Here is a 13,821-nt window from a genome sequence, read left to right as displayed (position 1 = left end):
AAGAGTTTATCTTATCAACTTAAATGTTGTACCCTTTTACTCCCATAGCGGATGGCTGGAATAGCGCCATTCAGTCCAAAGTTCCGGTCCGCGCTGTTGTGATCGGTAACGTTTGGGACGTACAAGGAAATGTACGTTCACCCCGTCCTATTAACCACACCTACGAATTTGCTGAATACAGGACTCAATTTTCGGATTTGACTAATCTGGCTGATGTTTTTGAGGTTTGTAATCATTCATGATTAACATAACATGAAAAATAAAGTAAATATTAAGCAATTAAGGACCTCTTAACATTTAATTTCACAGACGCCATCAGGGTACGTTTGCCCGGGAAGAAAATACACAAAACCTGTCCCAACACCAGCCAACTATTTCCAGTATACATCAGAAATTTTGAATCCTGGACAGAAATCGATTGGATTTGTCAAAGTAAGGATACATGATCATTTGGTCAGAAGAAACATACTACTCGCACTACTAAATTGTGACTTTTTCAAATTTTTAATTTCTGTCCTATTGTTTAAACACAAGTACCTCTAGCCAGTCAGGCTTTTGACAGGTAAATGATGGAATTTTAATCTGTATATTTATTTTAATTAATCCAACTCCCATAGCAATGGTACGACTTCAACATGCTTTTGGTGAGAAACGACTACAGACCAAATCCCTTATTCTTTAACCAGTATGGTCTTGATAAACTGTCCGAAGTCCACGACTGGAATGAGGGTAAGTTTAAATGTATAAATTAAAACACGTTTATTACGCAATGCTGTGGGAGAACAATTTTGATTTGTTAGAGCCAGTGGATTCATCTTATGCTTTGAAGTCACGGGGAAAGAAAATCACTTCGTTGTAAACGTGAATTTATTATAAGCGTGTTGGCTGTTACCGTTTTTACTGTAAACGTGAATTCATTATAAGCGTTTTCGTTGTAAGTGTGGATCCATTATAAGTGTGTTCGTTGTAACTGTGTTTTACTGTAAATTTGATTTCATTATGAGCATGTTCGCTGTAATGTGTTATTTACTGTTAGTGTGAATTCATTATGAGCGTGTTCGCTGTAGCCTTGTTTTACTGTAAGTGTGAATTCGTTATGAGCATGTTCGCTGTAACCGTGTTTTACTGTAAGTCTGAATTCATTATCAGCATGTTCGCTGTAACTGTGTTTTACTGTTATGTGAATTCATTATGAACATGTTCGCTGTAACTGTGTTTTACTGTTAGTGTGAATTCATTATGAGTGTGTTCGCTGTAACTGTGTTTTACTGTTAGTGTGAATTCATTATGAACATGTTCGCTGTAACTGTGTTTTACTGTTAGTGTGAATTCGTTATGAGCATGTTCACTGTAACTGTGTTTTACTGTAAGTATGAATTCATTATGAGTGTGTTCGCTGTAACTGTGTTTTACTGTTAGTGTGATTTCATTATGAGTGTGTTCGTTGTAACCGTGTTTTACTGTTAGTGTGAATTCATTATGATCATGTTTGCTGTAACTGTGTTTTACTGTTAGTGTGAATTCATTATGATCATGTTCGCTGTAACTGTTTTACTGTAAGTGTGAATTCATTATAAGCATGTTCGTTGTAACTGTGTTTTACTGTTAGTGTGAATTCATTATAAGCATGTTCGCTGTAACCGTGTTTTATTGTAAGTGTGAAATCATTATAAGCGTATTTTACTGTTAGTGTGAATTCATTATAAGTGTGTTCGCTGTAACTGTGTTTTACTGTAAGTGTGAATTCATTATGAGTGTGTTTGCTGTAACTGTGTTTTACTGTTAGTGTGATTTCATTATAAGCGGCTTCACTGTAGCTGTGTTTTACTGTAAGTATGAATTCATTATGAGTGTGTTCGCTGTAACTGTGTTTTACTGTAAGTGTGAATTCATTATGAGCATGTTCGCTGTAACCGTGTTTTACTGTAGGTGTGAATTCGTTATGAGCATGTTCACTGTAACCGTGTTTTACTGTAGGTGTGAATTCGTTATGAGCATGTTCGCTGTAACCGTGTTTTACTGTAGGTGTGAATTCGTTATGAACATGTTCGCTGTAACCGTGTTTTACTGTAGGTGTGAATTCGTTATGAGCATGTTCGCTGTAACCGTGTTTTACTGTAATCTGCTTCAATAAGGGTCACATTGTTACGCTGTTACACTGGTATGTTCCTTTATAGAAACACTATGTTTATGAATGGATCCATACAAACTTTTGCTATAACGTATATTTGATCTGCCAGTATAATTTCTATTATAAGTTTTTATTGAGGCAGAGTACAAATGTAGTATTTGATTTCAGAATGCAGACAGACGTCCTGTCTCCATATTAATGGCACAATTAGATATACATTTGTAAGGCATCTGTTCGTACATCAATATCAGAGTGACTTAGTGCATGTTCGTTTCTATGAAAAATATTAGACAATAAAAGCAATTAATAAAAGTATTTTTATGATAATCACATTAATTTATATCTACCCAAAATTCTAACCACGCTGTAGATAGATAAAAATAGAATGTTTGATATATGTCCTCTATTACACATATTGATGTTTTTATTGGAAATATTTATGGACAGTATAAGGATAGTTTACGAATAAAATATTTACAAGCTATAGCATTGCTAAATTCTTAATATGTATGTATCATAAATTTCCCTGCAAAATGTATGTATGTATGATAGTCTTGCATTCAGATTTAACTCTGTATCGTCACATTTATGTTGAAATTCAACAAAAGAATGAACTTAAAACATACGTCATTGCACGAGCGCTGACTTCACCTTCTGTGAAAAATATTAGATATTAAAGGTAATCCATAGCTATATTTTGAAAATAATTACATAAATACGTTAACTCATTCTTATCCTAAATTCTAACCAAGCTAAATAAAACATAGAGTACTTCATGTATGACCTCTAATACAAATATTGATGCTTTTATTGGATTTTTTTATGCATGGACAGTATATAGACACTAAAATATGTTTAAGAATATGTAAATACATTTGTGCAAACTATATCATTACTGAAATAAATTTCCCCATGTATCCATGCTATTCATACATTCTGATTTAGCTCTGTGTCTACACATTGTTTTTTGAAATTCAACAACAGAATGAACTTTAAAACCTTCAAAGTTATCCCTACTTATTTACAAGCTTTTTAATGATCGATTTACATTGTGGCTATATCCTATGCTCGTACAGACATTTATCCACTGGTTTGAATCTGTCTACAAACTACCATTAAGGTTTTGTTGTACAAATAGCAAATATAATTATCCTACCCTTCTAGGCGTGGCCTACAGAATGGATGCCAAACGCGGAAACTGCACAGTCACCACTATAGCTGGTGGTGATTTTGACGCCCATTCCCTGGACGATACCACTGTTAGAATACGTACGGCCAAGGAATTTTTCTCCTTCGACAAGACACAGTATGCTTATGAGGGCGTGGTAAGTTAGAGTCAATCAAGCCAACCGATGCATACTAATATTCCCGCCCATTCAATATTGATAACAGATGACGATACGACAATGTCCAGTTCTTACCTAGCATGGGATTACATGTACATGTATTTTGATATTTACATCTATTCTTTTAATATTGTATAGAAAGAAACGACTTGTTAATTAATCAATATTCTTGAACGTTATATATATATATATATATATATATATATATATATATATATATATATATAAATGACAATTATATTACTCGACAGAAAAAAACACGTGGTATAGATTGTGATGTATGGATTGCGACAAGAAATGATTGGCCGGGAGGACCTATTAATAGCACGTGGGAGTGGTATTTTGCTGTGGTGAGTCCGAAAGCAAGATTATATATCCCGACGTATGCTACCTCCATCACCGAGTTTTATGGTTTTATATTGCACGAGTTCACAATAGCAATATAACCTTGTATGTAGTGGTTGGAACTCAATGTTAATTTCACACTCCGATACCCCATATATATATATATATATATATATATATATATATATATATATATATATGCGCACTTGTGTGTGTATGTATGTACATTGTAACTATGTAATCCCACCACCTCCTTCACCTGTGCGTTTTTATTTTCACATGTTCGATATTCCGCTCATAAATTACCCCATATATCATTATTTATCATTTACTACATAGACGATTGCTGTATATTGTAGAATGATTGGGTTCAGAGTACGGGACACACGTATGCCTTTGGAATGCCAATTCAGCTGAAACTGACCACGGATGAAGTGAGTAAACTCATTTTACCTGATTTTACCACCAGGGACGTTGAGACCTGTTACATTTGCATTTAATGATAATAATTCGGTATCGTTGCTAGGTAGCATTCACTTATAACATCTATAACTATAATGAAGAACGGCCCAGCATTTTTGAATTCGACATTTCAACGTGCTTTAATTACACACAGAAAAGAGATTTTACCTTCCAACTTGACGGTAAGATTCATATCCACACGCAATATCAATGCAAAATATTAATTGTTTATTTCTTTGTTTGAATTTTGTTTTACGTCACAATCGAGATACGTCACCAGTTTTAGTTGAAGTGACAGCGCGCCTTCTCTTCTTTCTGTCAACGCATAGGTCATAATTGAAATACCAACCATTTTCATCTAGGCGTTTGTTGAAAGAATAGTCATTACCTATGTTAGCTGTCTGAGATTTGACGCAATGCAGAGAATCGAACCCGACCCTACATGTACATGTAAGAGAATCGAACCCGACCTAACATGTACATGTAAGAAAATCGAACCCGACCTTACATATAAGAGAATCGAACTCGACCTTACATGTAAGAGAATCGATCCCGTCCTTACATGTTAGAGAATTGCACCCGACCTTACATGAAAGCGAGTGCCCTAATCAACTGGCTATCGCAGGATTGAAGTTTAGCTTTAAATTTCAACTTAAATTTTACATTCCTATTTTAACACGGATCCTCACATGACACCAACCAACAGCTACCTCATAACAAAAGTTATTTCTTTAAATACTGTCTTAAAGAATTATATAGCACGTTATGAATTAACCCCAGCGAACTGGTAGGGTCACATACAATGAAGTCTTTTCAGTCATCTATCCTTGACAAAATGATGAAAGAAAACAGATTCAGCCAGAATGTCTAGAATTCTTATATCTGAGGTGTGCATATTTAAGACAAAGTTCGCGAATGACCTGAAGGAAGATTACACAGCATGTCCAGACCACAGATGTGCAAACAATAAACGTTCAAAACAACAACAACAACAACAACCAAAAACTACTTTTTCAAAACATATTTGTGAATTCCTACATAGAAACATTTGACATTTTCGGGGTTCTAGCAGTGTCTTTTCAGCATTCCTTGTCTAAATTCATTAACCTCCCGTGAGTTTAATGATTGCTTTGAAATAATAATTGAGTGTGATTTCGTTCGTATCAATGATTAGTTTGATTTTGACAAAATTTCCACAAAATCGTTTCATTCAGTCACTGGTACTAAGAATGAGCCTCGGTTTTTGTAAAAGCCTCTTAATGTCTAGTTAGGCATACCAATGCATTTAAATAGCGACATATTTGGATAAGAGTCAGTAATTTCAATTTTTAGCAAATTACCAAAATACAGTGGGAAAGAATTTACAACTGTTCAAATATGAAGTTCTTCTGACAGTACACAAGTGGACGAATCTCTCACCTCTCAGAATCCAGGAAATGAAGGTATCAAATAACATTGTACAGTTAAACATACTTATAGCGAAAGGCTTAGGAAGAGCAATACTTATTCGCTATAAAAGTAATTCGTTATATCCATTAAGTTCATACTGTGTTAATGAAAATCACATCGTTGTAAGAGTGACTTCATTCTAAGCGCATTCGCTGTAACCGTGTTTTGCTGTTTATATTATTTATAAGGTGTGCTGGTACATATATTTCTGTTTGTTTAAAAACTGGCAGTTGTATTTGCGTGCTTGATATTGTTTCGTATGGGTTTCAAACACAATGAGTTTTTTTGCAAGAACAAATTACTTTATTGACATGTTAGATTGAATTAGGGAAATAAATGATAGTACTCTCATTATTGTAATAATCATTTGGTATACTAAACATTCAAAGTGTTAATTGCCGATGGGGGTTTCCCTCGTTTTTATTTTACAGGTTGACTATGACACAACTTCTGTAATTGTTACGTTAACCATCCTGGGAGGGTCCCCGATAAAAGGCGACGTCCCAAACCCTAATGCTCAAGTGGATCTCGATCAGGCTGCCACCTTACTAAATGACACCATTAACAAAGGGAGTTTCCAGATACCTGTCGACATTACAAACCTAGGGAATGTAAGTAGGGATATTTAACAAAAAATCGTTTTCCTTCATTTTCTGAGATTTTAAGAAAAATGATGTGCAGTATATGTATTTCAAATGTAGTTCTTGATATCATTGCGTATTGTATGTCGACATTACAAACCAAAGGAATGTAAGTTGGGACATTAAAGTCGTCGCCCTTCATTTTCAAAAGACTTCCAAAAAAATCAAGGGTATTACAAGTATTCACAATAAATGAATTATGAGTGGAGGGTTGGTGAGTGAGGGGACAGTGAATGATTGAAAAATGAATGAGTGATTAGAGAGTGAATGAATGAAAAGTAGATACTTTGAGAATGAATGGAATGGAGAGCTAATGAGTTGAGAATGAATAAGTAAGTTGAAAGTGAATGAGTGGAGAGTAAACGAGTAGAGAATGAATGAGTGTAAATTAAGTGGAGAGTGAAGATTGAGTGGGTGGAAAGTGAGTAAGTCAAGAATGATTGGGGAGTGAATGATTGGAGGGTGGGTGAGTGAAGAGTGACTGAGTGGAGAATGAATGAATGGAAAGTAAATAAATGGAAAGTGAGTGGAGGAGAGTGAGCGGGTGTTGAGTGAGTGGAGGAGAGTGAGCGGGTGGTGAGTGAGGGGAGGAGAGTTAGGGGGTGGTGAGTGAGTGGAGGAGAGTGAGCGGGTGGTGAGTGAGGGGAGGAGAGTGAGCGGGTGGTGAGTGAGTGGAGGAGAATGAGGGGGTGGTGAGTGGAGGAGAGTGAGTGGGTGGTGAGTGAGGGGAGGAGAGTTAGGGGGTGGTGAGTGAGTGGAGGAGAGTGAGCGGGTGATGAGTGAGGGGAGGAGAGTGAGCGGGTGGTGAGTGAGTGGAGGAGAATGAGGGGGTGGTGAGGGGAGGAGAGTGAGCGGGTGGTGAGTGAGTGGAGGAGAGTGAGCGGGTGGTGAGTGAGCGGGTGATGATTGAGGGGAGGATAGTGAGCGGGTGATGAGTGAGTGGAGGAGAGTGAGCGGGTGGTGAGTGGAGGAGAGTGAGCGGGTGGTGAGTGGAGGAGAGTGAGCGGGTGGTAAGTGAGCGGGTGATGTGTGAGTGGAGGAGAGTGAGCGGGTGGAGAGTGAGCGGGTGGTGAGTGAGGGGAGGAGAGTGAGCGGGTGGTGAGTGAGTGGAGGAGAGTAAGCGGATGGTGAGTGAGGGGAGGAGAGTGAGCGGGTGGTGAGTGAGTGGAGGAGAATGAGGGGTGGTGAGTGGAGGAGAGTGAGCGGGTGGTGAGTGAGTGGAGGAGAGTTAGGGGGTGGTGAGTGAGCGGGTGATGATTGAGGGGAAGATAGTGAGCGGGTGATGAGTGAGTGGAGGAGAGTGAGCGGGTGGTGAGTGGAGGAGAGTGAGCGGGTGGTGAGTGGAGGAGAGTGAGCGGGTGGTGAGTGAGCGGGTGATGAGTGAGTGTAGGAGAGTGAGCGGGTGGAGAGTGAGCGGGTGGTGAGTGAGGGGAGGAGAGTGAGCGGGTGGTGAGTGAGTGGAGGAGAGTAAGCGGATGGTGAGTGAGGGGAGGAGAGTGAGCGGGTGGTGAGTGAGTGGAGGAGAGTAAGCGGATGGTGAGTGAGGGGAGGAGAGTGAGCGTGTGGTGAGTGAGTGGAGGAGAGTGAGCGGGTGGTGAGTGAGTGGAGGAGAGTGAGCGGGTGGTGAGTGAGCGGGTGGTAAGTGAGTGGAGGAGAGTGAGCGAATGGTGAGTAAGCGGGTGGTGACTGAGTGGAGGAGAGTGAGCGGGTGGTGAGTGAGGGGAGGAGAGTGAACGGGTGGTGAGTGAGTGGAGGTGAGTGAGTGGAGGAGAGTGAGCGGGTGGAGAGTGAGCGGGTGGTGAGTAAGGGGAGGAGAGTGAGCGGGTGGTGAGTGAGTGGAGGAGAGTGAGCGGTTGGTGAGTGAGGGAATGAGAGTGAGCGGTTGGTGAGTGAGTGGTTGGAGAGTGAGTGTAGGAGAGTGAGCGGGTGGTGAGTGAGGGGAGGAGAGTGAGCGGGTGGTGAGTGAGGGGAGGAGAGTGAGCGGGTGGTGAGTGAGGCGAGGATAGTGAGCGGGTGGTGAGTGAGAGGAGGAGAGTGAGCGGGTGGTGAGTGAGGGGAGAAGAGTGAGCGGGTGGTGAGTGAGGAGAGGAGAGTGAGCGGGTGGTGAGTGAGCGGTTGGAGAGTGAGCGGGTGGTGAGTGAGGGGAGGAGAGTGAGCGGGTGGAGAGTGAGGGGAGGAGAGTGAGCGGGTGGTGAGTGAGTGGAGGAGAATGAAGGGGTGGTGAGTGAATGGAGGAGAGTGAGCGGGTGGTGAGTGAATGGAGGAGAGTGAGCGGGTGGTGAGTGAGTGGAGGAGAGTGAGCGGGTGGTGAGTGAGTGAGTGGAGGAGAGTGAGCGGGTGGTGAGTGAGGGAAGGAGAGTGAGCGGGTGGTGAGTGAGGGGAAAGTAAATAAGTGGCGAGTGTGAGTGAATGGAGGATGAGAGTGAATAAAGAAGTGACTTGAATAAGTGAGCGAGTGGAGAGTGAAAGTTTGTGGAGAGTGAATAGATAAGTGTATATTGAAATAGTGAGTGGAGAGTGAATGAGTCAGTCATTGAGTAAGGCAGTAAGTAAACAATACCGACATAAAATGTATTAGATTCTATACATGGTAGTTATAAATATCCTATATTACATGTACATATGTTGAGATGCAGTGTTCCACTTTGGTTTTCTGATATTTGCATCCCAAATACTAAGAGTGGTGTTTCTTTACAGAACATGTTAATGTGGCGTCGCAATGCTAAAATTGAGGTTTCTGTATAGAGTATGTTAGTGAGGGATGACAATGCTTAAAGTGGTGTTTCTACATAAGATATGGCAATGAAAGGTGAAAATAACGAAAATAACTCCTATTATCAATGCAAAATAGAGAATTGGGCAAACACGGACCCCTGGATACACCAGAGGTGGGATCGGGTGTCTAGGAGTAGTAAAAATCCCCTGTCGACTGGTCACACCCGCTGTGAGCCACATATCTTGATCAGGTAAAAGGAGTTATCCGTAGTCTAAATCAGTGTGCAAAGAACGGCCTAACAATTGGCATGAAACACGTCAGACAGGATTTGAACTAATAAAATAGGTTGTATTGGCAAACTAGATTGTCATAACGACCATAACAGTTACGAAATGCTGACTTTAAATGAGACTGTTGAAACCCCTGCACCATCAACTTGTATTTCAGTAGCTTGCCTCAATCTACAAACTTGGAACAAACTCTTGCCTATCGAATCAGTTGAGAGATATAAACACCATATGCAGGTGATAATTGAATATTGCTACATAATAAGGAAAGTTGACGATGGAGAAACTGAAATCATCCCGTTCATTATTTTGAACCGAGGTCCCGTGTCACAGTAGGTGTGGCACGATAAAGAACCTTCCCTTCTCAATGGTCATAAGCGCCGAGCATGGCCCTAAATTTTGCAGCCCTTCACCGGCATTGGTGACGTCGCCATATGAATGAAATATTCGCGAGAGGGACGTTAAATAATAAGTTGAGTTGTAGCGTCTCAATGCTAAAAGTGGTGTATCTACACAGAATATGTCAATAACGCGTCCCAATGCTAAAAGTGGTATTTCTACTGTAACGTATTTACCTAATAAATGATCAGAAAATTGATGAGTTCGCTTAGGTTTCCTTCCTAAGAAATTAAGTTCAATTATAATACACTTACTGTCATGTATCTATCTTCGTTGCAGACGAACAGGAACAATAACATTGACGTTAATAAATAAACCAGGATAGGCTAACTGACTAAATCCCGGAATGATATTTTCCTTGGTCCTACTTGGATGATCATTAAACAAACCATGAGCTAATAGTAAAAAATAATCAGACTAATCGAAACGAGAAATCACAAATACATGTATAACTTAAGTAGCTACAGACTGAGTGGTATAACAAACAATTCTGTTGTTTCCCGACACAGTCTGCAGCCACCTAACCTAAGCTCTCTACCGTCCTATCACCCGGGAAAGTCACCGAGACACTATCCCTGAAACAAGTCACCAAGACACAATTCTAAAGTCACAAAGACACAAAGGACCAAGTGTAGGAGCTGAGTGGCCTAGCTAACAATTCTGTTGCTTTCCGACACAACACCAAGCTTGTCCTGAATACCAACTCAATACTACCTGTCAAAAGACCTCAATCGAGTTCGGGTACCATCAAACTAACTGAAGATGACAGGACGGCTCTATTTATACCCTTTGGTCTTAGGTTGATCAACAATGATTGGCTACTTATACTAAGATTATGATTGGATGGCTATACAATGCTGATTGGATAAGAATTACATCATATGATTGGTCTATCATAAAGTATGTTTCAATCCACCCTACAATACTTTCATCACACTACATAGAATATATCATTTTTGCGTAACCACACCACCAGAACATGACAACGATGTACATGAAACAGACTAAAAGCAAAGTTATGTTTTATTTTGTTTCAGCCAATCATCTTACATGCCCGTCCATATACCCTGACCACCATTTAGTACACTTACGTACCAGAATACTACACAGTTCCACCTCCTTCCAAAACAACATACTCAGGAGGTAACCATAAAACTCATCATCAATGTTTTAAAGATAAGTGAGTGGAGAGTAAATGAATGGAGAGTGAAATATAGAATATAAAAAAATTGTTTTCCAATTATTAATGTTAAATTGACGAGATTTTTTGAATGTGAAAGAACCCATAGGACAGTGTCTGTGGTAGTGGTCATTTGCATAATTATGAATATTCAGTATGTCTGTCTACAGTCTCGCTAAAATCACGTTAAGCTTACATATTGTCCTGAATCAATCAAGTGGTTTTCTGAGTAGATATTAAAAAGGTGTGCATGTTTTGTTTTTTAAGTGGTATTTATTGTTTTACTTGTATACGTACATGTACATTCAATCTCATTGTCATATTCCATCAATGTCTTGCTTTACAATTTTCAATCTGTATTGTATTTGCTAATCGTTGTTTTTAGTAACCATAGTAGCTATGCAAAAGATTATATATTTATTCAAGCAATAAGAGAGTCAGGGTATTATTGTGATTATCATAATTGTATGACGCCATTCACTATAAAGAAAAACGAGTTGTGATTTCTTCATAATTGTAATGGAAATGACCACGAAGCGTGTGTGCTATTTAAGGAGAAGAGGTTTGCTTTATGCTTTGTACAGATATGGACGTATGTGCGTGTGGATGAATTGATTTATACAATGGTACTTTGTGAAAATAGATTTTGGGAGTACATAAGATATTACTTTGGTTTCAAAAATGTATGTACAGTGTTGTCTTTGAACTTTATCTGAGATTTCAGTTATATATTTATACAATGAGATTTGCATTGATAAAATCTTGTAAATATGATTTATTCGTTTATGTTATTGTTGGGGAAAATATCAATGTGTCAAATTTGGTACGAGTTGTGCCTTCCTCAGGACAAACGAAATTTCTTTTACATAATATGGCTAACGATAGGAAAATATATACAAAAAGAGCGCTAACTTTACAATATACCAGAGGAGTAAGTATCCCTGCTTACTAAGCACTTCCTCCGTAAGCCATATGGACAAGCAGACGGAGTAATCCGAAGTCAAAATCAAAATGTAGAGAACGGCCTATATAAAAGGTCAAGATAATGAAGTGATCAATTTCATAATTCCTATATCCATACACAATAAGGAGTTGGGCAAACACCGACCCCTGAATATTTTAAAGATGGGATCAGGTACCTAGGAGGATTAAGCATTCCCTGTCGATCGGTCACACCCGTCGTGAGCCCTATATACGTGTGCCAAGAACGGCCTAACATTCGGTATAATACACGTCAAACAGCATTTGACCCAATGATAGGTTGTATTGACAAACTGATCGTTATAACGACCAAAGAATTCCCGAAATGCTGACTTTAAACTTTAAACTCCTGCACCATCAACTTGCTTGTTAGTAGTCTGACCCAATTTAAAAACTGACCATACAAAGAGCAAGCTCTTGCGTAAACGTATCGAATCAGTTGAAAGATATAAACACCATATCCAGGTGATAATGGAATATTGCTACGTAAATATTGGAAGTTGATGATGGAGTAGCTGAGATCATCCGGTTGTCATAAAGGTGAGTTGTTAGATTGCCGTTAATATATACTTTCAATATAATATCTAAATATGAAGCAGAAGTGGACGACTCTGTGGTGTATTTTTGGGAAGGGATATAGCAAATTGATTGATTATGGTTTTACGCCGTTTTAACAATATTTCAGCCATTTTACGGCGGTCAGATTGACATATGAAGAAACATTATTATTCTTGATAGTTAATACGTCGTCGATATATTTAAAAGTTGAATTGAAAGCCATGACAAGATATTTTTTCTTCTCATGTAGAAGTTTTTGTATAAATTCTGCTTTATAAAGATATAAAAACAGGTCAGCTAACAAAGGAGCACAATTCCTGCCCATGAGGATTTCAACTGACTGTGGAATCAGAGTAATATTCAACGAGGTAATTGTTGGATGACTGATGATACTTTAAAATACCCCTTAATTTATTCCCTGCTGATAGAAACCATTCAACTATTCACTTACTGAAATACAATGAGAGCACTCTAAACATAATCAGGTTGACAGATATGATATGTTACATGGAACCATTCCTCTACTCAACAGTAATATTGTCTATAGAAAGGCTCCTATACAGGTTCTCACGTCATTTCACGAAAGAAGAGAAATGGATTCAGTTGATGAAATATTCTTATAGAAATTAAATCTAAAGAGGAACGTGCATCGTGTTCAGTAAACTTTAACCTGATAGTGATATATCGTCAATACAACCTCGCATTGGGTCAAATGCTGTCTGACGTGTTTCATACCGATTGTTAAGCCGTTCTTGGCACACTGATTTGACTGCGGATAACTCCAATTACCTGATCAGGATATGGGGCTCACTGCGGTTGTGACCGGTCAACAGGGGATGCTTACTCCTCCTAGGCACCTGATCCCACCTCTGGTGTGTCCAGGGGTCCGTGTTTGCCCAACTATCTATTTTGTATTGCTTGTAGGAGTTATGAGATTGATCACTGTTCGTTATCTTCACCTTGCATCTGATGAAGAATTGGAAATGGATTCAAACGGAGTTTTAAATCAGTTAGTTCCAGCTATAAAACATTCATACCTTTTCGAAAGTTAAAAAAGAGAATACTAATCGTCTTTTTGTGACACGTAGTTTGAGGATCAAAACCAGCTACAGACAAAAGATACACATATAAATTCGAATTAAAATGAGACAAGCATGCGTAAACCACTGTCTTAGTTGGGTTTTATTCTAATTCATCAAATGAATGTACGCCGCTAATTGTCAAAACAATTTGTATGTTAAAAACCGGTCCCTGTTCTGATGCAATCGACAAGAAGCACTGAACAGGATCATTTGAAACACATTGCATAAAACATGCATGAATAAT

The 13,821-nt window shown here is 39.0% G+C and overlaps 1 protein-coding gene across 1 annotated transcript in view; it reads left to right on the top strand.

The window, feature by feature from the left end:
* Nucleotides 1–11,730, top strand: part of LOC125661618 (uncharacterized) — a 30,275-nt gene extending 18,545 nt beyond the window's left edge. Inside the window, exons 5-14 of the mRNA XM_048893689.2 lie at nucleotides 49–224; nucleotides 310–432; nucleotides 618–729; nucleotides 3,296–3,456; nucleotides 3,729–3,827; nucleotides 4,182–4,256; nucleotides 4,349–4,466; nucleotides 5,617–5,726; nucleotides 6,165–6,344; nucleotides 10,814–11,730. Of these exons, the coding sequence (XP_048749646.2) occupies nucleotides 49–224; nucleotides 310–432; nucleotides 618–729; nucleotides 3,296–3,456; nucleotides 3,729–3,827; nucleotides 4,182–4,256; nucleotides 4,349–4,466; nucleotides 5,617–5,726; nucleotides 6,165–6,344; nucleotides 10,814–10,858 (1,199 nt within the window). The 3' untranslated portion in view covers nucleotides 10,859–11,730. The remainder of the gene's footprint in view (nucleotides 1–48; nucleotides 225–309; nucleotides 433–617; nucleotides 730–3,295; nucleotides 3,457–3,728; nucleotides 3,828–4,181; nucleotides 4,257–4,348; nucleotides 4,467–5,616; nucleotides 5,727–6,164; nucleotides 6,345–10,813) is intronic.
* Nucleotides 11,731–13,821: the final 2,091 nt, after the last annotated feature.

Source organism: Ostrea edulis, chromosome 8 (genome assembly GCF_947568905.1).
Source record: "Ostrea edulis chromosome 8, xbOstEdul1.1, whole genome shotgun sequence".
Lineage (NCBI taxonomy): Eukaryota > Metazoa > Mollusca > Bivalvia > Ostreida > Ostreidae > Ostrea > Ostrea edulis.
Note: the sequence above shows the minus strand (reverse complement) of the source record. Positions and strands in the feature narration are given on the sequence as shown.